The sequence below is a fragment of the Centroberyx gerrardi genome, chromosome 8, assembly GCF_048128805.1.
Source record: "Centroberyx gerrardi isolate f3 chromosome 8, fCenGer3.hap1.cur.20231027, whole genome shotgun sequence".
Classification (NCBI taxonomy): Eukaryota; Metazoa; Chordata; class Actinopteri; order Beryciformes; family Berycidae; genus Centroberyx; species Centroberyx gerrardi.
This window is the reverse complement of record NC_136004.1, coordinates 10,197,523-10,222,742: the sequence shown is the minus strand read 5'-3', so window position 1 is coordinate 10,222,742 and position 25,220 is coordinate 10,197,523. Positions and strand designations below refer to the sequence as shown.

General features: G+C 43.9%; 1 protein-coding gene across 1 annotated transcript in view; it reads left to right on the top strand.

Moving 5' to 3' along the window:
• LOC139933657 (transmembrane protein 132C) overlaps positions 1–19,878 on the top strand; it is an 87,301-nt gene extending 67,423 nt beyond the window's left edge. The window contains exons 5-9 of the mRNA XM_071927807.2: positions 2,784–2,927; positions 9,133–9,341; positions 14,691–14,964; positions 16,668–16,859; positions 18,565–19,878. Coding sequence (XP_071783908.2) covers positions 2,784–2,927; positions 9,133–9,341; positions 14,691–14,964; positions 16,668–16,859; positions 18,565–19,734 — 1,989 coding nt within the window. The 3' untranslated portion in view covers positions 19,735–19,878. The remainder of the gene's footprint in view (positions 1–2,783; positions 2,928–9,132; positions 9,342–14,690; positions 14,965–16,667; positions 16,860–18,564) is intronic.
• Positions 19,879–25,220: the final 5,342 nt, after the last annotated feature.

The following is a 25,220-nucleotide window of genomic DNA, read 5'->3' as shown; positions in this document are numbered from 1 at the left end:
CTCATATTTCATTGCGACTTCATTCAGACTCAGCTGAGTGAATAACGCTCCTGTTGTGCACCAGTGGTCTCCATTTTGCGTTTAATTGCGCTGTCTATGTCTGACTGTGTGGACCATTGATGCATCACTGTAGGATCCCACTGTGGCTTATTACTGCCAGGCCCTGCTCTCTGCTGCTCCCAGCCTGCTGGGTCATCTCCAACTGCTGTAATCTAACATTAGCCTGCGCTTTCACCAGGTCCCAACCATTTACCCTATCATGTATTATAGACGACCCTCTGGAAATGGAGGAATCCCAGCAGACATCGAATTAATTTACAGCAACTCTCGATTTTAAGGGGAATTGAATCAAAGTCAGTGGCACAGAGAGAGCGGGGTTTATATTGCTATATAACACTGTCACAGTCTATAAAATTGTAATGAAAAGCCATTTGAAGATTAAGTGTTTTTTGTGATTCATTGGTATCTTCTTGGCTCAACTAATAATCATTTCACTCCAAAGCTGAATGGACTCAGTAATTGATGCTTACAAACGACCAGGCTCCTTTCAACCAAACTTAATCCTCCTTTTCTCTGTTTTTGAATGACTCTTATTCGCAAGCTCACAAACACAAGTGGAAGTCTTCAGAAGCCTAGTGAACAGAGCAGTGTACTTCCCTGGTGAATATGGAGTATGGTGACAGGAAGTCAAACACTGCAGATAGGGCCTGTCTGAGCTTGTCAGTATTAGGAATATAAAAGAATGTGGCATTTTATTCAACAGGCTTCGCTGTGGTGTTAGATTTCTCTGTAAAAAAAAAAAAAAAAAAAAAGAGAGAAAAACAGCTTCAAAATAATTAGGAACTACCTCAATGGGATTCTAGAGCCATGTCTTCAATGCTGGCATAGCTTCAATACAGAGAAGGAAAATAGAGCGACTCTTGGAGTTTCTGTCCATTGAAATGAAAGGAATCACCGTAATCGTCTTTTATATAAGATCATCCCAATAGCACTTTTAGCAAAAACAGCTTGCATGGAGAGACATTTTTCATTCTGTACAGTTAGTGAGTGTCATCTAAGTTCTTCAATAGCAAGGAGGCAATGTAAAGTACAAGTAATGAACAGTACACTTTGTCTTCAAGGTGAGCTATTTATTATGGTACCTCAGCTTCCATACCAATTTATGTAATTGAAGTTGAATTTCTAACTGAATGGGTAGAAGAGACAATTCCATGTGCATGGCTGACTTTGGAGAGTTATCTCTTACTCATCTTAATTGGCCCCAATTATATTCTATGACAATGATGTGTGTGTAATGAAAGGTTAAGAACTCTGTTCAGAGTAATGAAGCTGTGCCAATGAGCTCTCAACTAGGGCTGTCTACTTACTCACACCACTGAGGTCATCTACTGGCACTCACTCACTAATTGTCCTCCTACTACAGTCCAGGAGCCAATTGCAGCATCAGTGCTTTTCACACATAGCCTAGTTTAAGATGAGTGGCCAGTAAGTCATAATTTATGTGAGATCTCTTGGACCGAGCCCTGGCAGGCTACGTTTTAGCATATCAAGTGTATGAGTCCATCTATGAAGTCCTCCCCCTCGTCCATCCACCCCCCCGCCCCCCCTGCTGGGGCGAGACAGAGTCGCTATCGTGCCCCCTGTGCTGCAGGAGAGGAATGCTGGAGGGCAGGACATGGTGCTGCTTTCTGAAACATCTGAGTGGATGATCATGCTGGAACTGACTTTCCCTCTGGGAGGATGAGATGGAGGATGCCAGTGAGAGAAGGGGCCAAGTATGGAGACTGAAGGCAGGGGTGGCATGCACAGTGTGTGCCCAACAAGGTGGGCTGCAGAGGGTTTATCTGGCAGTATCTCTTGGCACGGCTCGCACTCTGCTCAGCATTTTAGATATGAACAAGAGGAAGTTCCGTCAGAACCACCACAGAGGCTGCGGAGAGGGCTTTAAAATGGCTGTGAATGTGGATCTGAAGTCTTACTTCTGTGTCCTCTGGCAAGGGAGTCTGAACGACCGGAAACACCCAATGACCCCATGTTACATCACTGATGATGTGTCCAAGTGCCTCACGCTCTGATCACAGACGTAAAGGAACAAAAAGCATTCACATACAGTAGAACATAAATATTTTTTCCTGCGTGAAATATAATTCTTTCAGCATTTCTGTACCATTTTTCCTATCAAGAATCAAGTAAAGTGTAAAATGTATCTGCCAGCTTGTTATTTTGATGAGGAGCCAACCACAGTGCTATGCTTATTGCTTGCATCAGTTCATCAGCTGAACAGCATGGAAGTAACAATGGAAACTTTTGTACTAATAATTACATCCAAAATAATTAGAATATCCTCAAAATACTTGTGGTTTAGCCAAATGTAGCAACACACAACTTACAAACTCCACAGTAGGTACTCACACTAGCTGTTGCAATGGAATTTAAATTAGACACAAATTGACACATAGCTGCTGTGACTCAAGCCAGGACCATTTTGCTCACCAACAGCAATCAGTCAAGAGCTGCCCACCCAGCAGGGGAGCTGATTCCAGAGCTGTTCACCTAATAATTACTAATGATGCAGTGATTGTACCAAGCTTCTCTAGCTCATTCTCAAAGACCACTTAACTCTTGTACATTTCCTGTTCAGTAATTACTGATGGACTGTGGTTATGTTGTGGATTATAGAGCTTTCACGCCGGTGTGACCATGTGACCAGTGCTGTGCTGATCTCTCTCTCTCTCTCTCTCTCTCTCTCTCTCTCTCTCTCTCCCTTGTTCCGTCCCTGTTAGGATTCAGAGATCTTGAACACTGCGGTGCTGACCGGTAAGACGGTGGCTGTCCCAGTGAAGGTGGTGGCCATTGGAACAGACACCGCCGTCACTGACATCTCCGAAGCAGTCAAGTGTCGCTCCACAGACGAAGATGTGGTCAAGGTCAGTGAGCAGGACTGATGAAAGGAAAATGAGTTTCTGTTTCTCTACTCACAGGAAAACATACTTTGCCATTGTCTGGCTTCAAATTGATTTTTGCAGGTACTTTGTAAACCAAAGCATTGTATTTCTCTAAGACCTGGCAGTAGATGACGAGGTTTTTACATTAACAGCAAGAATACTGGGTGCCATCAAGGCAAAGCCACGGGCCAATGTGATTATGTAAATATGGATATGCACATTGTTATTTGTAGGGTGAAGAAATGTTCCTGCTTGTCTACACCTGGAACATCTTTTCTCAATTGTTCAATATTTAAAGGGATTTTCACATCAGATCTAGGCTCAATACAATTAAAAGTAAAGAATGCCAGCACTTGTATGTTTATGCGCGTGTGTGAGTGCGCGCTGGTGTCTGCAAGGGTAACTTCCTACAAGTCCCCAGAAGTGTAACACATTTGAAGATGTCCCTTTATTATTTATTCAAAATTCCATTCAGAGTAATTTTTTGTCAGCACTTGACAATGTGAACACGCTGTTTTCCTCTAAACAAAGTGACAGCAGGGGCTCATGGCCCCTCCTGATTATGAGAGCAACTCAAACACAAGTGTAATTATCATATCAAACTGAAAAAGGATTAACAGTAAATATGTGAATCTGTGATGACTGACAATATACAGGCACTGCAAAGTATTACAGGCATTGCATTAAAGCTTGTATTCAATCAATAAGTATTAGAAATGCGACAGATTAGAAGACTTTCTATGTTTAGCACATCTATATAAATCCTCCAGAAAGGATAAACAAACACCAAGAAAGCACATGAAAGTGTTTATTTGATATGCAGCGAGTGGTGACAGGTCGCTCGAGTTTTCCTTTATTTTTAGAGCCCTTTTCAAACCTGGGGCACCAGGCACAACAGAACAGCAAGTCCCTTAAAGTGTTATAAAGTTGAGCCTTTGCATCAGTGGCTCAGCACTGCACAGCGAGAACTCACTCTCCACCAGACTCCCAATGACTCCTTAATTATCTATAGAAAGGCCAAGCCTCAACAAAAAACTGAAGAGAAAAAAAAAGTCTCTCAAAATGCCTGCGGTCTGTTTCCTATCCTAACTGGCTGAGACGTTGTACAGCATCTAGAAACAGGGCCCTGCGGTGCCAAGTGCTCCATCCAATAATGCCTTTTCCCTGTCTTTGAACCTGTCATCAAGACCAGAATGGATAGTAGCATAAACCAAATCAAGTTGAAATATTGTCCACTAAAGAGCTATAATGGAAAAAGCTAAAAACTAAAGCCAAAACCTAGTCCAGTGGCTCTCTCATTTGTAGACTGTGTAGGATTTTTCCTACACAGTCTGTCTCTCTTGGGTCTTCCTCTCGTCTCTTCTTCTCTTCTTCTTCTCTTCTTATACCTCTTGGAGGGTTTTCCAAAATAGCATCCATGTCAGGCTTTGTCCCGCTAAGGAGAGGTTTTTAGGGAGCCGATAGAGCCAGACTGTCTCTGGTTACCCTTCTTCTGCTGAGACATCATCCTGAAGGATTTATGTGTTCTTCTGTCTCTCTGGTTTCTATGCATTGGCATGTTTGAGAGTTCCCCGTATCGTTCAGGCTGTCTTGCTGGACACAAACACACTCATTCCTTTTTAAGAGATGGTTTACTCTTACTCTCTATATTCACTACTTTGATACCTCCAGAGAAAGGTTAAATTGCAGTCAGGGATGTTAAAAAAAGTGACATCTCTGCTTCTGAAATCTCTAGGTCAGAGTGTTCATCTTGTAAGCTCCACTCAGTGAAGGCAACTCAGTTCTTTTCCTAATCATAGCCTGCGATCATGTAAACATGACTAATTTATCTCATTTTGACCTGGGGAATTAGTGACAAATACACTCAAGTGACATTAAACCTGAATAATGAATCACGCTGCACATTAAATTCTGCTTTTATTCAGCCTCATGATTACACTGAATTTAAAAAGGATTCTCCAGGTCACATGCTTTTCCTTTAAATCTCTTTGGAGCATCGTGTCGCTTGAACAAATCTTGTGTGACGTGTGTAGGCAGAAATAAGGCTCTGGCTTTGTTACGTTGCATGCACATGTTGCTTTTTTTGGGTTCATAGTGAGGTTTAGTTTTGACAGTCCAGTTTAGAGCCACTGCATGCAACCTGGCTCGCTGTGTGTGTGTGTGTGTGTGTGTCTGTGTGTGTGTGTCTGTGTCTGTGTAAGTCTACCTCCTACTGGTTACATAGCAGAGGTTATTAAATGCCTCATCTAGAATCAATGTACATTGGACAATGGACATTTTCTCACTTTTAAATTGACATATGTACGTATGTGACAGCCAAACATGAGTTTTAAATGTATCATGAAGCTCTAAATGGTTTACTCAGAATGTTTGAATGGAGAGGTCCCTGCCAGTGACTTTCCCTTCATACTTTATTCTTGCTTATTCTGGCATAAAGCCAATGCTCTTTCTGGATTTACTATTGACTCAAAGATTTTCATAGCAAATAAAAACAAAAATTGGATTTATCCAGGCAAATACATCATTGTGCTTCAAATTGCCCTACATGCAGTCACATGTTGGGAGAGGAGTGGGGTCGTGATTTGGGAACTCAAAGTCTACACAGTATGAAGATAATGTCACCAATTGTCATTTTCACTGCAGATTCAATATGCAGTAGTCACAAATCACCCTTCACTCTTTCAGTCCAAAATCTTGAAATATAATAGTTCAAGTATAATAGCACAAATACTGCAGATGTTTATGCAAGAGTTTCTAGAACATCATTTTTCTCCATGTTAACCATCACCTGTAGTTACGCAGGATCATGCTATGGGTGGGCTCTCATAACTGCTGCTACATGGAGGAGGGTTATGAGAATATGAGCAGGCCTCCCCCCCTTGCATTGCAGTGAGTGGTGTGGCTTATGCAAAGGAGTATGGGCGGCTTAATTGCTTCTGTCAAGCCAACTCTATGTACAAGCCAGAGACAGGCTCACCCCACCTTCATGCTCCCTACTCCCATCGCTCATATCTGCCATGGATTGTATCTGTCTGGTGAGTTGTTAATTTCCTGGGCTAGATCCAGAGACAGCCTTAATGTCCTCTGTAAGTATTCTCCCGTTAGCTGCCTAATGTGTCTGATTAATGTGCCAGTGGATCCTCCTGGACGTTTATGATACCTTGCGGGATGAGAGTGACAGAGAGTGTATAACTCACATAGAGGGTCCCACCCTCAATCTGCCACAACACGTGTCCTGCTGGGGGAGCGGTCAAGGGAGGCGGGGGGGTGGGTGGGGGGGTATGTCTTTGTATGTTAAAATATTGATTTTGAGTTACGCCGGCCAATAATGCGCCACAGGAGGCCGGCGTTAGCCCGTCAGTGTAATGCGTTGGGATGTCAGCTGCCATGTTCTCCATAATTGTTTCTGCTCAGATTGTTTGGGAATGGATCAAAGAAATGCCAGCAGGCAGTTCATTTCCCTGTCAAGAGACATATTTTAGCAAGTTAATCAGTCTCACATTGATGCTGGCAGTCACCATTCTTACCTTGTTCTCGTCTGACAGATGAGAGTGTGGTGGTGCCTTCACCTTTTTGGATGTAAAGCAAAAGTCTATGGAAGTTTTATTGTGAAAGCCAACAATGCGCTCCTCTGAAGTGTGCGATATACGTGGCGATAAAAATTTGATTGATAGGGTAAACACATCTGTCATCGTCTTCTATTGTATTGATCATTCATGTCAGCATTAGACGTGGTCAATGATCTTCACTTCTAGCCCAGTCAGGAGTTATCTAGCCTACAACCTACTGCCTGTGCGGACAGGTTGCTGAGCTCCAACTTGAGAGGAAAGGCGGAGACGAAGAGACTGTCAAAGGCACTTCAGTCTCAGCAGACTGAGCATAGTGAGAGGGGAAGAGCAGAACAATGAGGGCTGATAAGGAGCGGGGACTCGTGTGACATCTTTATCAGTTCAAACACACTCTCACACTGGGAGAACTGATGGAGCCCAGTCTGCTCCACAGCTGACTGTAGCCAGGGGAGCGACGACGCCCTTTTAGAAATGTTCAAAAGCTTCATTAAGCAAGGCTGCCAGTTTCTGTTATGTCCAAACCTTCAAATGTCATTTTCTAAAATATTGCAGTGTGTTCCTAGTGCCAGTGCCAGCACTAGTGCCTAAGCATGTTCTATATCACACAGGCTTCGCCCTCTAACGGGCTTTATTGGCTTAAGAACTCATCAAGTTGCCTCAGCGCAGAGGAAATAGCCAATGTTCCTGCATGTATCCACTTGAAAATGCAAGCCTTGTGCGGCCCTCAACATTAGTTCTCTGATGGTTGGCTGTAGCCTTGAAGGATGCCCTGCGGCGCGCTTTCCAGCTCTCCGCACAAGGATTCCAAGAGATTCTCATCTGGGGTTCAGGCCGGAGGACAGGCATGAATTTGTTTGCTTTTTGCATGCTTTTGTTAGGTAGAAGCTCGGTGAAGGACCTATAGGCTGTATTTCTGTTCCAAAGAGTTTCAAATAGTTGTTTTTCCAAAATTAGATATCCACCATATAAAGAATGTAACCTACTCTAAAAAATGAAAACAAATTAGGGTACCTTTTAAATAATAGCAGGCAACTCAAGTCCTTGGTTGAAAAAATGGTGACACACATACAGATCCTTTACGTTTCAGATAGCGAATGATTGACTGACTGAATGAATGACTTCAGGCAATGATTTTTCCCTGAGCAGCAACTGTCACATTTAAGTTGCCTCAAGGTGTCAGTATACTTACAACGAAGGCAAATTTCCCCAAAATAGAACCACAGCCGAACGCGGCGCCGCATTCGAGTGTCTGCATACTCGCTTCATATTGTTCGTTTACTGACGCTCCGCACCAGCGGGGGTGCACGAGATGTTAGTGTGGAGATGTTTACAGAGGAAACCAACTGGAAAAGCAAGGCTTTCCCACAAGGCAACACAGTCAATCATGTGATATTTCAAATCAATTGCAGGCGATCAAGCGCTGGGGGCTGGTGTGCGAAAGATTCCACGGGTTCAGCCAGCAAGCCTGTGCACACAGTGTGGGCCGGTGAAGCGCTGCGGTTCCTCTGCAAACGTGTGCTTTTGCTTTTCACGAACCAGACGATTTTTGTTTTCGAATATACTGCCAGCTTCACTCCAGAGGTGATGTGAGGTGGAGGAAGCTCACAGAGCGGCGGAATCTGTCACACACAAAGCTTTCTTCCTGGTCACAGAGGACATACTGCGTCTTCATGATGAATGGCTGTTTATGGTTTTATCTGGCTGCGGAGAAATAACTTGGAACCAGAAAAAAAAGATATTTCCCCAGACCATCTACTTCCATCCAATTCCAGCCAAGGTAGTCTGGCTGTATGATGGGATCAATAGGATTGACAAAATGCCCAGAAAAAAACAGAGTATCTGTTTTTAAGATATACTGATTAATTGCCACTGTGTGTGTGTGTGTGTGTGTGTGTGTGTGTGTGTGCATATGTGTGTTTGCATTTGTTTGATACAGTCCTGTAGCTGCTGGCTACCCCTCTAGAGATCCTTTTTGGCTTTACGGGGGTTTGTGTATGTTATGCGTTTGTATTGCCAGCATGGCCATTTCATAAGGCTTTTAAAGAGAAAAGGAGAGAGAATCTGGACATTGATCAGAGGCTGATACAAGTAAAAGAGAAATTGAGGCGTGGGGGTGGGTGGCTTAAAAAAAAGAGTTAGTCAAAGCAACAAGGAGTTCTGCCTTTCCATAGCACAAAATTGGCCAGGTCATTTCTTTTGTAAAGCATTTTATGAAACAGATGGTTTTTGAGTTTGTCATGTTATCAACAGAGAGCTGCTCTCCTCTTCCTAGTTTCCATCTGTCGGTCCTGCTTTTAGCCGTAGGCAGAACGATTATAGAAGAGCTGACCACGACCTGCATTCCCCCGGGTTCAAACATGTCCTCGCTGTCCTCCTCCTCCTTTTCTGGAGTGTGGAGCAGATAGAGGACCTTTCATCTTGTTCAAAGTAGTTACAGAAATACTGTATCAGTAGGGAGCTCTGTAATGTAAAGCCTGGTGGGCAACTTTGAAGCCCTAACCTACAGTGTGTGTACTGTACTGCACGGTGTAATTCACTGTGTAGTCGCTCAATGTGGCTGTCTCAAGTGCTTAACTTCAATCCTGTCTCTCTTAATCCCTCCCTCTCCTCCCGTCCAGGTGTCAGACAGGTGCGACTATGTTTTCGTCAATGGCAAGGAGATGAAGGGCAAGGTGAAGATGATGGTGAACTTCACTTACAGCTACCTGAGTGCTCAGCTGGAGCTCAACGTGTGGATCCCTCGCCTCCCGCTCCAGATTGAGGTGTCAGACACCGAGCTGAGCCAGATCAAAGGGTGGAGGGTGCCCATCATAGCCAGCAGCCAGAGGTACAGTGCTCCATGTGTCTGTTTGATACGGTGCTTTGTGTGTGTGTTTGTGAATATATTCATGTGGCACGTTGGGTACTGGTCATTATGTTCTCCAAGACAGACTGGATGCTGGACAGCAGGACGGGTTCTCCTCTAAAGCTGGAGGTCAAAAATGAGCAAAGCTCGTCCTGCTTACTCATACTAAATACTTTGCATCACATTAGGTTTTAGTGTTTCATCCGCAGTCTCCCCCTTTAGCGGATTCGACGATCTATCTTGCAGCTAATTAACAGATTCCCTGCCCACTTTCCTTGCTCAGTGTTTGCAAGACAACAGAATGAGTCAGGATGAGCTTACACCAGAGAACTTTATGTACTCACTCTATACTTAATCACATTTAATTATTATGGACAATGTGCTTTTTTTGTAAATGTGCCAGATTCTGCCAACGGCTTATTTTCCCGCTTCATATTTTTCATTTCATCTACCATGTAAAATGCAATTCAAGCATAATTCGACCAGCCTACATTATCCAACGAAATAGAATCAGGCTGTCATGCCACAACTTTTTATTTGCATTTGATACCGAAAAAAATTATCATAAGGGCATGTAATGAACTCTTGCTTTTATTCTTTATCAAAAGTGCCATGCTATCACATTTTCCCTTTTATGGTTTCACATAAATGATAATAATCAGAGACCTTTGTCTACTATTGCATAAATAATAACTTGGCTGAAGTGGGTAATGTATAGCTGTTATTCTAGCCCATGTATTCGATTTCAATCATGGCGGCCTTAGATAAGATAATGAGGAGACTTGTGACTCGACTCAACTCTGCCTGTATTCTTCCAGCTCCAGTCTACTGACAGCTCCAGGCTGATAACGGAATGGCTGACCTGTGCAATACAGCTTGTCATTGTGACTGGCTTAAGGTGGCTTGCCGTGGCGCCTGCTGGTCCTGAGTAGGACGGAACATTATTAGAGCTGTCTTGAGGTCAGACCTCTCCCCTGGGGCCTCATCACTAGCAGTACCTGTGCCAAACGCTGTTGTGCACTGCTACTTTGCAGCTGTTGACATCCATCAATTGACGGAGCAGCTATCAGCCTACCTGCTGTAATTACTCGAGGAAAAGCGTTGAGGTTGGACTTGGACTTGGAGTCGACCTACGCGCCAGTGTGGCTCCTCTAATTATCCTCGCTTCCCTCTTGTTTTGACTGACAGAGGTGCAGCATTCCACTAATGCCGTGGCTTGTCAAGGATGTCGCTCCCCTAGCTGTGTGTCGGTATGCCTTTATCAGCGGGGACAGCCGAGTCGTGTTGTCATTGTGGACGCCAGACCACTGCCGATGGACCGCCGAGAGCTTTGTTTTTCCCTGTCTTCCACCCGTCTTTGTTTATCTGGGAATAACAGGCTTGACCTTGCAAAGTAGCAGCACGCATGCTGGCGGGAATGGGCATTTGGTCCACTGTCCATAAGCCCACAAGGAGCTGAGCCAATCAGCTACAATAGTCAGTGTTGGGACCTTCCTCCCTCTGCCAGGCTGGCAAGTCATGGCCACACCGAGAGAGAGGGAGAGAGAGAGAGAGAGAGTGTGAGAGAGAGAGAGAGAGAGAGAGAGAGAGAGAGAAAAAAAGCAGAGAGAGAGAGAGAGAGAGAGAGAGAGAGAGAGAAAGAGAGAGAGTCAGATAATGCAAGCAGAGGGAAAGAGACAGTCATGGTAATGTAGGGGAGAAAGAGAAAAGAGAGAGAGAGAGAGAGAGAGAGAGGAGAGAGAGAGTCAGATAATGCAAGCAGAGGGAAAGATACAGTCATGGTAATGTAGGGGAGAAAGAGAAAAGAGAGAGAGAGAGAGAGAGAGAGAGAGAGAGAGAGAGAGAGAGAGAGAGAGAGTCAGATAATGCAAGCAGAGGGAAAGAGACAGTCATGGTAATGTAGGGGAGAAAGAGAAAAGAGAGAGAGAGAGAGAGAGAGAGAGAGAGAGAGAGAGAGAGAGTCAGATAATGCAAGCAGAGGGAAAGATACAGTCATGGTAATGTAGGGGAGAAAGAGAAAAGAGGGAGAGAGAGAGAGAGACATCAGACATGTTAGCACTGTTTGATTGTCACTGCCTGTATACCCCACCTTTCCCCTCTCTAAGCTCTGTCAGAACATGGACAAGATAAGCCTTCACAGACAGCAGGCCTAAGTGTAGGCGTAGCACTCAGCATGCACAACTCCTTTAATACTTCTTCAAAGATATATTTTTTTCCCTATTTTATAGTGTTTATAAATTAGCATCCGTTTTCATTACTCAATTGTTCATCTTGTCCTTAGTGCCGACTTGTAAAACTGTACTGACTGTTCTCTATCTACTGTAAAATAAGCAGCTGCTCTTGAATTCCAAGGAAGATTTGAACAACGTTTACTGTTGCTGGATAGAGCTACTGTATATAGAGACAGCACTGCCTATTGCTGTCCAAATGACCTTCATTATGTTTTTGCAGTAGAAAATAACATGCAGCAAAATGCCAAAACAAATACAGCACAGGATCCACGGGGCACAACAAAAATCAGCATGACTCAAACATTAATATGCAGCATCTCCTCTTAAGCCAGAACTGGGCATGGGAGTGAATGGAGCGGAAAGAAAAATTGCTTTCTGAAGCAGGTTGTTCTCTGAGCTGAGTCTGATTTGTCTATTAGATTAACCTTAGATTAGATTTTGAGATCGCTGCCTAGCCACCAGCACATTAGATTTATACCACAGCTAAAATGGTTCTACTATACGAACAGCCCGTTTACACCTGAATCCTACTCAGCCATTACACCTGACTAAGGTATAAGTGTTTGTATTTGTATGTATAAATGCTGATTCAATCAATATGTCAAAGTACAGAAGGTGTTCTGTGCCGTTTGTAAAATTGAGGAGTACCAGTGTGAGTTCATTGAGCAAGAATGGACAAATTTCAAATGCTGTTTGAACATCCAAATGTTTACTAACATTAATTTGTAAGGAACTGTAAAAGGAAAATGAATGTTTATTCAACGATCCTTGAATCACAAGCCTTGTCAGTCAATTTTAGAATAGGTATAAAAATGTGTTTTTGTTTTTTTTTTAGGTTATATGTGAATTTGGTTCAGGGCCTTTGATGTAACCATGACTGGCTAACCCAGTGAAAAAGCAGCATGTATTTGATTCAATTAGAAACAGTATTGACTCAAAAACATCCTTGCCTGGTAAGCTGGCACACTATTCCGCTTATGTGTGTTGCAAATTACATAGAAGCCACATGAATAGCAAATAAAAGCTGACATGATGGATTAATTAGCAGCAATAAATCTGTCATGTAGGGCCTAGTCAGGCATAACCAATCTGCTGTTATTCACTAGGTTTCAAATAAAGAGTAACTGTTAAACTACAAGCCAGAGGCATATTAGCAGGGTAACGTAAAGGGAAAACAGCTGCTCTACAAACCCTTTGTGGCCCGATCAATAGGCCCCCATCCCAGTCTGGTGCTGTGGCCACTGCATGTTCATCTTCACTCTCTTCCCCTCTCTCTACTCTGTTCTTAAGCTACGTTCAAAGGCACATTCTGTAACCAAAATGTGACATCGTGCTCTTCTCATGTCCAGAGACTTGCCGCTGGGCGAGAAAGCTATCAAGTCCAATAACCTTCACTGTCGGTGATCTTGTCATCTATCACTTGGCTGGATCACTTGTTGATCTTGAACCTTTCACTGGTGTTGTGATCGCGATATTGCAGTATGACGAAGCCAAAAGGTTTCTTTCCGAGAGCCTCCATTTTCCACAGTGAAATGATTCCCTCTGTGAATGCCTGTCATTCAGTAGCTTGTGAAATAACCCATGTCTAGAAATCTGTCCTATCTTGTCAGTGAAGGTCCTGAGCCCTTAACTCCACATCTCACTGTACTCTAGGCTTTTCTCTACTGCGTGCAGCTAACATCTTTATTCCCACAGCTCCGCATGCAGGCAGATTTCTCAGGGGATTCAGACAGAAAGAGACAAGCAGAGCGGATAATCTGAAGAAAGAACAGTTTAAGAGATTAATTTCTTTTCTTCTCCCCTCTATCATGATCTCAACTTGTGTGTGTGTGAGAGAGAGAGAGAGAGAGAGAAAGAGGGAGGGAAAGAGGGAGGGAAGGAGGGAGAAAGAGGGAAAGATGGCGATGATTAGACACTGCAAGGCGGGTGTGGGCCTATAGTATATGATTACTAGCTTTGTTGACAAAGCACTTTGCTGTTTGCAAGAGTCCCAACTGCGTCCCACTGTAAGACTGAAGAGCTGTAGCAGCATTTATTCTCCCAGATCAACCGATCAAACATTGCTTTCTCACCATCTCAGGGTGCTTTATCTGTATTTTTTTTATAAAGTTGTTTGTTGAAGCAAAATAAAAACAGTTATGGGCAAAATCTATTATTGTTGCTATATTGTAACCATTTAAACCTAGTTTGTCACGCTCAAAGTAATGTTCCCACTGAGACATAGCTCAGCCTCTGGAGGTTGATTTGTTGCGTACAGTAATCAAATTAGATTTGCTACCAACAGAGCTATCAGGGAAGCTATTAAGTAAAGCAGTAAGGAGGTGTATGCACATTCAAAATCCTGACTGGGTGCTCCATACTACAGATGCGACACTGAGATAGAAAAAACAATATCTGTACACTGGATTGATGCTCTGTTAGTTGTTTAATCAGCAACATTTCATCTTCATCTGATCTTCATCTCTGTAAATATGTGTGTATGGCTTACACTGTAGTATGAATCTATGCCTGACAAAGATCAGTTGAAGTTTAAACCTTGCTGAAAATACACACAAAGCAAGCATCAATGCAGAGTGAGGCTATCTTTTTTTTCTATTCCATAAACCACAATCATTTTAGACACTGTCTGTCTTTATGCTCTAATATAGCAATGATACCCGACAGGCCATTCTTTGCTGTGATTATGGGTATGACAGTGATGCAATAGGTTTGAGCAGCAGCTGAGTGCCGCCATCAGCACTGAAGTAGCCATAAGAGCGTCCTCTGGGGTATTACGGCTTTGATAAAATGGTTTAAAGCACATGTGAACTGTCTGAACTGTTTTATTCAAAGTAGGGTACATAAGAATCTTGTTGGAATGTGTCTTTGAATAATTGTGAAGTAAACACATGCACATCTGCTTTCCAGGTGCTGAGTCTGAAAAACAAATGAATGTAAATTAAAGACAAGAATCCGCACACAATAGCTCCCAAATACTTAATTTAATTCATACAAGCAACATTTCGAGCCTGCGTCTTCAATTTACATGGAATGTGTCTTTGACCCATCCGACTGCTTTGTTGTATAGTGTTATTTGACTGTTTTTTTTTCTAAATGGCAGGTCCACACGGGACAGCGAGGATGAGGACGATGAAGACAGACGAGGACGAAGCTGCACTCTGCAGTACCAGCACGCCATGGTCAGAGTGCTGACCCACTTTGTGGCTGAGTCAGCTGATCCTCGGGGGCAGATGAGCTTCATGCTGGGCACTGATTGGCAGGTGGACATCACAGAGCTGGTGTGGGACTTCCTGAAGGTAGAGGACCCGCAGATCGCACAGCTGCTGGACGGGAGAATACTGGTGGGACTTGACATGGGAATGACCACTATCCAGGTAGGCCATGTGTCAGCGCTTTCCCTAAACAACTGCTTAAAGGTGGTACGGGCAGCATTTTTAAACAATCAAACAATCAATATATCATTGTCAAATTAATTTGGGTACGTTGGTGTAATTACCGCAAAGAAACAAAACCATGGTCAAGACGATTGGTACCCTCTATCTCATGCCAGTGTTTGTCAAAATTAAGACCTCATTTCCCATTGCTTCCCATCTCAAACAGGATGTCACTACCTGTCCTCCTCCCCCCTCCCTGTGGAGAGCAAGGGGAAGGATACGATCCAATAACAGCCCTTGATAACTTTGATGCATTCACTTGTTCAGTCTGCCCTTGCAAGAAACTCTGAGAAATGCCGTCTTCCTGTTTCGTATCCCTTTGTGTTGTAAAGCAATCCAACACAATGTTAAGCGCAGTGTCGAGGCTGCCAATCTTTTGCACTAATCTAATTTCTTTACAGTAACTATACAAACGTCTGAAAAAGAATGTGGTAATGATAAAACTTTACACATACCACCTTCCATGCCTTCCATTCAGGCAGGTTTGCATCATTTGAATTGCAGTTAATAACAGTAAAACACACTATTCTTCTTTTCACTATCCTACACTATTCTATCTCGACAAATGCATTTGAAAACAAACTCATGAAAGGTGAATAATATACTGGAGGAACTTGAACATATTGTTTATTTCAGGGACAACAACAGATGCTTTTGTCTGTGCTGTGGTTTGACTGCTACCTCCTTTTGTCTGCTGCAGACAGGTAGCTATCAGTGCGTCATAGTATGTGCTGCAGGCTCTGGGAGGCTGCTTTGGGCTGTGGTGACAGCGAACGGGCCCTCCCCCTAGGCCCTTTGGTTTGTCAGGCTCCTCAGGCGAACTGGATGAATATCAGTCCCCTAATGACATGTGTGTGAGAGGGATGCGCTGCCCGGCATGGAGGACTCATCCATCTGTCTATGTGCAGACGTGTCCTCACCTCCACAAGCATCCACACCTGCCTCCCCTGTCCCCCGTCCCCGCCTGTTTGGACAGATGCAGCTGAACACTTTCACGAAAACAAACATAGATCAGAAAACACTTATTCGGTGTTAAAACGAGCCCAAAGTCTGACAGCCCCCCGCAGACCGGTACATGTGGAGGACTTGGATGTATGGATGCATGCAGAGAAACATCACATGTGCCTCAAACAGCATGCAGTCATCACAAACAGAAATTAGACTCCCCCTCTCTCTATTTAGGCTAAAGGGTGCCTTTCCTGTGGATTACCAGTAATAATCAAAGGGAATGGATTCTTACCTACCAGAGGTAGGGAGGTTGGGTGGCAGCCAAGTGGAGCCGTTGTTTGATCTACTCAACCTGAGTAAAGAGATAAAATAAAAAGTAGTTTTTGTGTGTCGTTTTTTGCATATTGCACAGGTGCTCGTGAGCCTTTTATGTCAGATGAAATGCCTGGAAAGACATTTTCTTAAATCACCTCAATGATCAGAAGTTAAAGTGGTAATCCGAGAGATTATTGTTTTTATTCTGGTGACGTCTTTGGTGCTAAGCGGTCATTCCTGTGGAGTTTTTGCACTGCAAAACTTGCACTTGTTTTGCAGAAAAAATCTCAATTCATGCGTTTCATTTAAAATGCCTTTAATGTCACAAATGTAATCTGCAATCTCTCTCCCTCTCCCTCTCTCTCTCTCTCTCTTCCCAGGTGTTGTCTCCCTTGTCAGACTCCATCTTGGCAGAGAAGACCATCACCGTAGTGGATGACAAAGTGACCATCACAGAGTTGGGGGTCCAGCTGGTCACGGGCCTCTCCATGTCCCTGCAGCTTAGTCCAGGGAGCAACAGGGCCATCCTGGCTACCACAACCACACAGGAGGTCCTGCAGAGTCCCAAACAGGTCAGGACACCATAATACACATAACATACTGTAGTATTTGAAAGTGGATTTTGTATACTTTTCCGTAACTGAATCTTACATGATGCTATCTGAAGCTGCAAACCTAGCCATCTGATGTAATGGTGTTAAAACAAACCCCAAGAATCATTTGCAAATAGTTTGGCCAGGTTTGATTGACACATAGAATAATGTAAAATTATTTTACCACCTTAATTATTATCCCCTGGAGATAATCTTTCATCTATTCATGTATTTTTCCTTGGTTTGACGGCCCTTTGATAAAAGAGAGTGGTTTATGTATCTGCTGAGGCCAAAGATGTGCGTTCTGCAGCCTTGATTACTGTACTTTCCAAAACAAAAGGCATACTTTCAGATTCCATTTCACACTATCAGAGTCCTTGAATGAGAAATTTAACGATCAAAGAAAGCCATGAGCGCGCATGTGCTCAAACACACATGTGCATTTGTTTGTTCCACTGCATTCCTAACCCTCTTAACTCCAAGGCTTGAAAGCCAGAGTGTGACAGAATGTGTTTCCTTGGGCATCTAATAGAAACGGGAAACTTAATCTGGGAGCGTGCAAAAGCAACACCACAGCTTCTGTACCAAAATATGACTTACAGCCCAAACTTGAGCTGTCCTATCATATTTTGCTTCCCCTTCTCATTTGCCCCAGCTCCCTCATTGTGGCCCCTTTGATCTGCCCATCAGGCCCCCTCAAACACTCTCTTGCTGCTCCTTTTCATTCCTCCTCATCCCTTTCCCCCGAGTGAGGGAGGATAGGAAGGCTACTTTATCTGCCCTATCTCCAAACGCAAAATGTCTGCACGGAGATAAGCAGGCGGTACTGTAAGTCCTCTGGTGTCAGTAATTAGAGAGCACTGACGGACCACAGTGGGGATCTCCTCTTGTGCCTCCGGGGATTTGTCCTCTGGCAATATTAAAAGGCAAATTGCGAAATTGCAGTAGGAAAAGGTCTTAAGATGCTTGTATATGGCAAATCCTCATTCGCATGAACAATCTTTAATGTTAGTGTCTGATCTTTTCCCCCTATCTTTTCATCTGTATCCCCCTCAGCTTAGAGGGAATAGCCGCTGAGTTAGCGAAACCACGGGACTTACTGAGCTAGTGTTCGACTTACACCATTAGAAAGCTCCACACATAAATCTCTGTGGTGCATCTACAAAAGGGACATTAAACACAGACAATCTTTGTGTGTCTTATTTTTACCATTCCATTATTCTTGTGAGAAGAACATTATTCTTGGCAGAGTAGCGTTCACGTTTTTCTTTTCTTTTTTTTGCCCACCTGCTGTACAGGAACAAGCGCCTAAAAAGTAGGGGAGGCAAGTCCCAGTTAAGACGATGGAATAATGTGGCCAGTGCTTTAAAACAATCTGGTTGATGCTGAAATATATCTGACTACCCAGCAACAAGGCCTTGCAATAAATTGAAAGCAAAATAATTTGTTCCAGTCTGTTTTTATGAAATGAGGCTAGTTTTGTTACTTTTGCAGCACTGATTACGGTACAATTTCCTTTTCTTTTTAATACTAAAGCCAGCAAGTTTCTCCTTGTGTCTCTTCCACAAACTTTTTCTATTCTCTCCCTCCCTCTCTCTCTCTCTCTCTCTCTCTCTGTATGGTTTAGTGATCTCTCTAACTCTTTGTCTTTGTGTATGTGAATGCTGTCTGTGTGTTTCCACAGGAGGCCCTGATCAGCGCCTGGCTACAGTTCAGTGACGGCTCCATGGCTCCTCTAGACCTGTACAACCCTGACTTTTTTGTCCTGACAGCCACCTCTCTGGACGAGGAGGTAGTGACCGTGCAGCAGGACCCCTCCTGGAAATGGCCTGTCATCGTGACGGAGGCGGAGGGCCAGGGCCTGCTGGTCAGGGTGGAGATGACTGTCTGCGAGCTCTGCCAGAAGTTCAAGCGCCGCAGCATCCTGGCAGCGGGGAACTGTAACGTCAGAGTCAAGTTCGGCCAGAGTGACAGCTCCAGGGGAGGGGGCAGCGACTACAGCCCAGACGGAGAAGACATGGAGAACAGAGGCAGGCTGTCCCCCTCCCAGGACAGGACCGGCCTTGACACCCACTACTACGGCAGCTCCATCTCCGACATGGAGGACGGCGTCTTAAGGAGGGCCACCACCACTAGAAGTGCCATTATGCGCAGACCCAACGGGGATAAACTGTCCGACGACAGCAGCCAGAACGTGCCGATCGACTTCGCCGACTTCCCCGCCCAGGTGGACCTCCCCCGCGGCCGCAACATGGACGACGACCTGGTCCAGACGGCACGCGGGCTCACGGACCTGGAGATCGGCATGTACGCCCTGCTGGGGGTCTTCTGCCTGGCCATCCTGGTGTTTCTCATCAACTGCATCTCCTACACCCTCAAATACCGCCACAAGGAGCTGTCCATCGAGGGCCAGGAGAGCATGAACCACGCCCACGACTGGGTGTGGCTGGGGAACGAGGCGGAGCTGCTGGAGAGCCAGGTCAGCTTGTCGCCCCAGCAGGAGGAGCAGACCTCCATGATGGACTCCAGCAGCGGGCTCGAGGAGGGCAGCCACTTGCTTAACGGGGGCTCGGCCCAGAAGAACGTGCAGGGCCAAGTGCACCGGGCGGCGGACACGGGCTGCTCGGCCAAGGACAGCAAAGGAGACTCACCCACCACCAAGAGGAAGCGAGTCAAGTTCACCACGTTCACCACCATCCCGCCAGACAATAGCTACCCCACAGTCAACACGCTCAGCATAAGCCACAGCCAGGACATTAAGTGGGTGTGCCAAGACGTGGAGCTGGGAGACTCCAAGGAGCTGCGCAACTACATGGAAAGGTTAAATGACAGTGCTTTAAAAGAGGTGGCGTAGTGCACTCTGTGCACTTGTAACAAACTCACCCTTATGCCTTTCATAGGAAAGTGGGTCTGGACAGAAAATGGACCCCTAGGTAGGTGAAGAGGAGCTAATTTTCTTCTGAATCACCCAAAACTGCCAAAGGGTCATTGAATTCAAGAGGACAAAAATAGTCATGATACCACATATGACTGATGGCAAATCACTAACTTGAAAAATATGTCAATGAATGAGGATGTCAGGTTGTTTTTTTGTTGTTGCTGTTTTTTTTTTTGACCATTTGTTTATCTCATAATTACCTTTTTTTATCATGGTTTTATTATTATGAGTTTAGATAGAATCAAACAATGTTCCCAGGACAGATCTGCATTAACTATGACCCGTGATACAGATGACATGTAGATTTAAAAACGTACAGTAATATGACTAGATAGATGTTCAGGGTGTGTGTACACATTAAATGGTTTTGGAAGTTTTGTAACATTTCGGATATTAATTTCCTATGCCAGATCCTTACTCTTTGGAGGAGTTCTGGGAAAGGCCAAAGCAAGCCAACAGAAAGTCCTGCATGTGGTTGGAGAAAAAAGGCACAACTTTCCAGATCATCCTCATCCTCCTTAACACAGTAGAAGACCTGCTATGTATATACTGACCAGTCTCCTACAAGGCATTGTATTGTTGCTCTGTATATTGTATTTTCATATCATTTAAGGAATATACAACAATGTCAAGAGTGTGTATCAGCTTTTATTGACCGCAACATCTTAAGGCCACTCTTTTCTCACATCCTGAGGGACAATTTGCCAATTTGCTGGGGTTAGCTGAGGGAATGTGGCTGGGGAACGGTAAATGAATTACACATTCATCTTGGTAGCGGGAGTATTTTATGAGATGACAATTTACCCACAAGCCACAATGCAATCTGTTCCTCTTTAGCGCTGGCCAGGGGAGAAAGGCAGTGTCCATTAATACTCTCATCACATCTATTAGAGCACAGTACACTAACATGACAACCCCTGTATGGAAGGGCTTTTAAATTGAATAATGACTGGACAACATGGTACTGTGACATTTCCTCTGCAGCCCCGAGTTTAAAGTTTTGCCAATGATGGTCTCATTAACCTCCGTCTCTGGAGGCCTCTCGAAAAGCTTACCGATGACAAAATGGAATGTAAATTGCTCTGGATCTCCTCAAACAGGGTGTGTGTGGATTCAATGTGGGGCAATAATCGAGGCAAGGTGGGAAATGTTTCTTTTAGGAAATGGATCTCTTATGATTCAGATAATTGCGCAAACAATAATCATCTTTGAAAACTTCCTAAACAAAGCCAGTCAGCTGAAAAATTGCATTTTGCTCGATGAACTTTATTATTGTCACAGTGGTGTGGGCTGATTGCATTTTTTTTTGTATTATTATTATTTTCCATCAAGCAGAGAAATGTTCACATTATGTTAACTGCTGCTGTGCAATTGCTTGCAGTGTGGATCAGATTGTTAATCAGTCGCCGTCACAACATTACCATCAGCAGGAAGAGGGGGGGCTGAGCTACTTTAGCAAGTGGTAGCACTAGCTAGAGTGTAATTAGGCACACCATTTAGATCAACACTAGCTCTGTTGTGTCAACAAGGCTGCGCTGAACGCAGCTCCTCCTGACACCTTCATGCATGTTTAGTGGCTCTGTTCATACTTTTATTTAGTTAGTTCAAGCAGCTTGTTGACTGATTCCCCTCCCTACTCCAACTGCGTTGCTATTGATCCGCTCTGTGCTACTGAATTAACACTAGAAAGGCCGTGGATTGGGCTCTAATAGAATGCCAACAAGCCATCAATTGAAGGAGATAAACATAGTTGTAACTACTATTTTCTTGTGTGATTTTGAAAATATTATAGCACTGATTTTTAGAGAAAATTGTAGAGGCTCTATTAAAAGTCATACACAGACATTTTGAAAGGTGAGATATTTAAATTCCAAATTTCAAAACAGCCATCAATCGACCACGGCTTGGCCTTTCTACTGTTGAAGGAAAAATCCCCCCTAAAACACTTTAACAGTGTTACAATCAGCTATTGGCAATGTACCTTGCATTTCTGGGTTTTGTTTTTTTGGTGTTTTTTTCTTATTCAAACAGATAAATGGCCAAATGTAGATGACATGGCGTCATGTCAAGATATTTTCAGGGCAGCTGTGACGGAGAAAATGTCAGAAACGACAGCCTCTGTCTACCAGAATGCAATGCAGCCACAAGACATGTCACACTTTGAGTAAGGGGCGGGACTCATTTCTTCTCAACTGGAAAAAATAGCTCTGTTGCTCTTACTATGCTATCACTATCACTATCACTCTCTCCACCTACACATACTGTGTAACCAGGAGCTGAATACAACAACTTCACGCCCATTCTTAGGGAGGTTGTTGAAAGGCATTCTGGGAAATGTAGCAAATCACTTTCTTTTCCCCCCAATGGGAAAAAGTAATCAAATCGTAAAATCGCACACTCAACTCAGCAGCAAGAAGCCTTCATCAGGGGGTAAATGCATTCCCTCAATATATTGATAGACCCGATTGAAGGTATTGGAGTATTGATTTTATTGATTTTATTGATTGATCACACCTGTTTTGATACATATCCAACATGATATTTAAGACATTCAATCTACACTATGGAGTCACAAATGTTAGTATAGTAATTTCATTGAAAACATTCACAGATAGACAAGATTCTAATCAATCTTGACCAACACAAACACACATACAACAGAGAGAGAGAGAAAGAGACAGAGAAAACTCTCCTTCCTCACTCCTTTGTCTCTGTCTCTGTTTCTCCTCAGTTTTTTTCCTGCGCTGCTATCTTCTCTCCCCTGTGTGATTGGGCTGGTGCTGTGGCTCTATCAGCGGCGGTAGGGGGACTGATGCGGGGTCCATGTGCGGCGCGCGGTGTGCTGGGACTGTGGCTGCCGCGCTCAGCCTGTGGACTGTGAAGGGCGAGGAGAGCCGCTGTAGGCCTGGGAGGAATTTAACTGTCAGCCACAAGGGGCATGATTGATGGAGGGCCCTGTGTAATTAACACACCACTGCGACTCGCTTTCCGTGACCATCGTCGGTGGCTTTGGACTTTTCACGTAGGAACCGAGGCCCCCCAGGCCCTCCCCCCTCTGCTTTTAGATGTGTGTTCACTCCTGCTGGGATATGGCATAGGAGATATGATGATTGTATTCAGCTCCAGTCTTGGAACAAGGAAACTCAAGAGTTGTTTTTGTTGGCCTTGAAGTCCTGACTTGCCCAGAGAAAAAAAAAAAAATCTTCCCCAGGCCTCCGTCTTAAATGGATTTTTAATTAAATTGATGATGTGAGACCAACAAACTCTCACTAATGGTTGGCTGTGCTCCCTGTGGTCCTAATGTGCAGGGCCTGTATTTGCAATTTCCAAATGATTATTCGCTGTTTGATTTATGTTGTTTCTTTTGAATTCATTTTTTTTTTTAATAGTTCACCGTAGTTTTACAGCACCTAAATGCACCCTCACACTGTTACAGAGGAGGGAAGGAGCAGCTGTCAAGGTCAGCTTGACATTCTGGTCCGACCGAATTTTACAGATGGAGCCGCAGGGAACCAAAGACAACATTGTTCATAAACACAACCCTCGTGCCAAATCTGTGCCTTGTAAACACTCTCTCCCACCTGACCGGTGCTCCATAGTGGGACGACAAAAAACAGAGCACACAAAGACGCACGTACACACGCACACACACACACACACACACACACACACACACACACGCACCCGTACAAACACATCCACTGCAAAAAAAAATATCAGCGATGACTCAAAAACCCAAAGGCAATGAACAACAGGCTGGCAAAGCCCTTCAGCAGCAAGAGGCGAGTACCCAACCATGTCATTTAGATATATAGGCCTAGGAGGGCCGGTGGGGGAGCCTGGCGCAGGCGGCGAAATACTGTATCAACCAGCGCTCCGAGACGGGCCGGGACATTTTTCTGCCTGCTGGAAAACAAGAGAAGGTCAGAGGGCCACCGAGATACACCTGGCAAGAGTGGTATTCCTCATCACGGCTGAGAGAGATTTATCTTGATACCTGTACTCTTTTATGGGAGTCAAGCCCCATTCTGTACAAATAAGATGCTCTACACCACAGAGCCTCCACATAATAGCCAAGGCTGATGCCGCAAATCCAGATAGATGTACGCTGTTAAAGCATTTTACGGTTGCTTATTTCACAGATCATCTGTCTGAATGAACATCCTTAACCCACCGCTGTGCTCAGCTCCACAGAAAACAGCCATCCAAGCAACAAGGAAAGCACATTTCTTAACCCGTAATAGCGATTCAAATCAGTAGGCTGGAACAGGAGATTAGGAGAGGCTCTACATATGTTTTCTTTTCAATATATCATATCCCCCTCAGCATGATTACTCCATTGGTATAGCGTGTCTGAAACAGATAAACCATGAATCAAACATAATATTACTCAACTAAGTAATATAGTCTCTTGTCCATTACAATAGGCTGCTGTCCAATCTTGAATCGCACAGAAAGGGCAGATAAGATAATTAGGCCTGTGTAAATGGTGATGATTAATACTTAGGGATGGGTGATTTGTCAGCTTGACCGTTTTTTTTAAACGTTGTGTCTGCATTAGCTTATCTTAATTAACATGTGATGATACTTCCTAATCCACCAATTACAGGAGGAACATCTTCGGGAGCATCTGCCAGTCTCTCATTACACAGGTAAGAGTTAATTAAAAGCAAGTTAACATTCTCTAGATTATGTTAGACTGCCACATACCCCCTGAAAGTCGTTTAGAGCAGACAGGGAGGAGATAAAATTGCTTGATTTACAGCACACAAATGGAAAATGTGCTTAGTCAAGCAATAAATATAATGGCAGGAAATACACACAGCAACTGCATTCATAAAAGAAATGTAAACCCCATTTACAGAGCTGTTAATGCTCTGAACATAAAATTTCTACCTGGAGACCTCGAAATGTCATATATCTTAAAACTTTTTTTTGTTGATAGCACTTTTTGAAATAGAGACATTTGGAGTAAATAAAACCCACCCACTGAAATCCATTTGTATTTATAACTTTCTGGATCTTTACTCCACAATCTTGGTTTAAATACCTTAATGCTCAACTTGTCAAGCTTGCCCAAACTACTTAAAAGTTAGAGCTTTATTGAATGGACTTCTGAGTGAATGGTAGAAAGAAAAACAGCTTACAAGTTTTAAATACTATCAAAGTGAGATTCAGCAGACTCTATAAACTTGATACCTGGGTTATGCCTTATCTCGGCTCACGGGCCATGCTCAAATAAAGCCCCACTAGCACATATAAATGTATGCAGGGGCTGCTCTCTCCGAGGCACTGTTGTTTTCTTAAATCCTGGCCCATAAATCAACTTAAAACATTGGGAAGCCAGTGCCTAAACTATATTTCTCAGTTTTATTGCCTTGCAGTAGCGCCTGCATAACCAC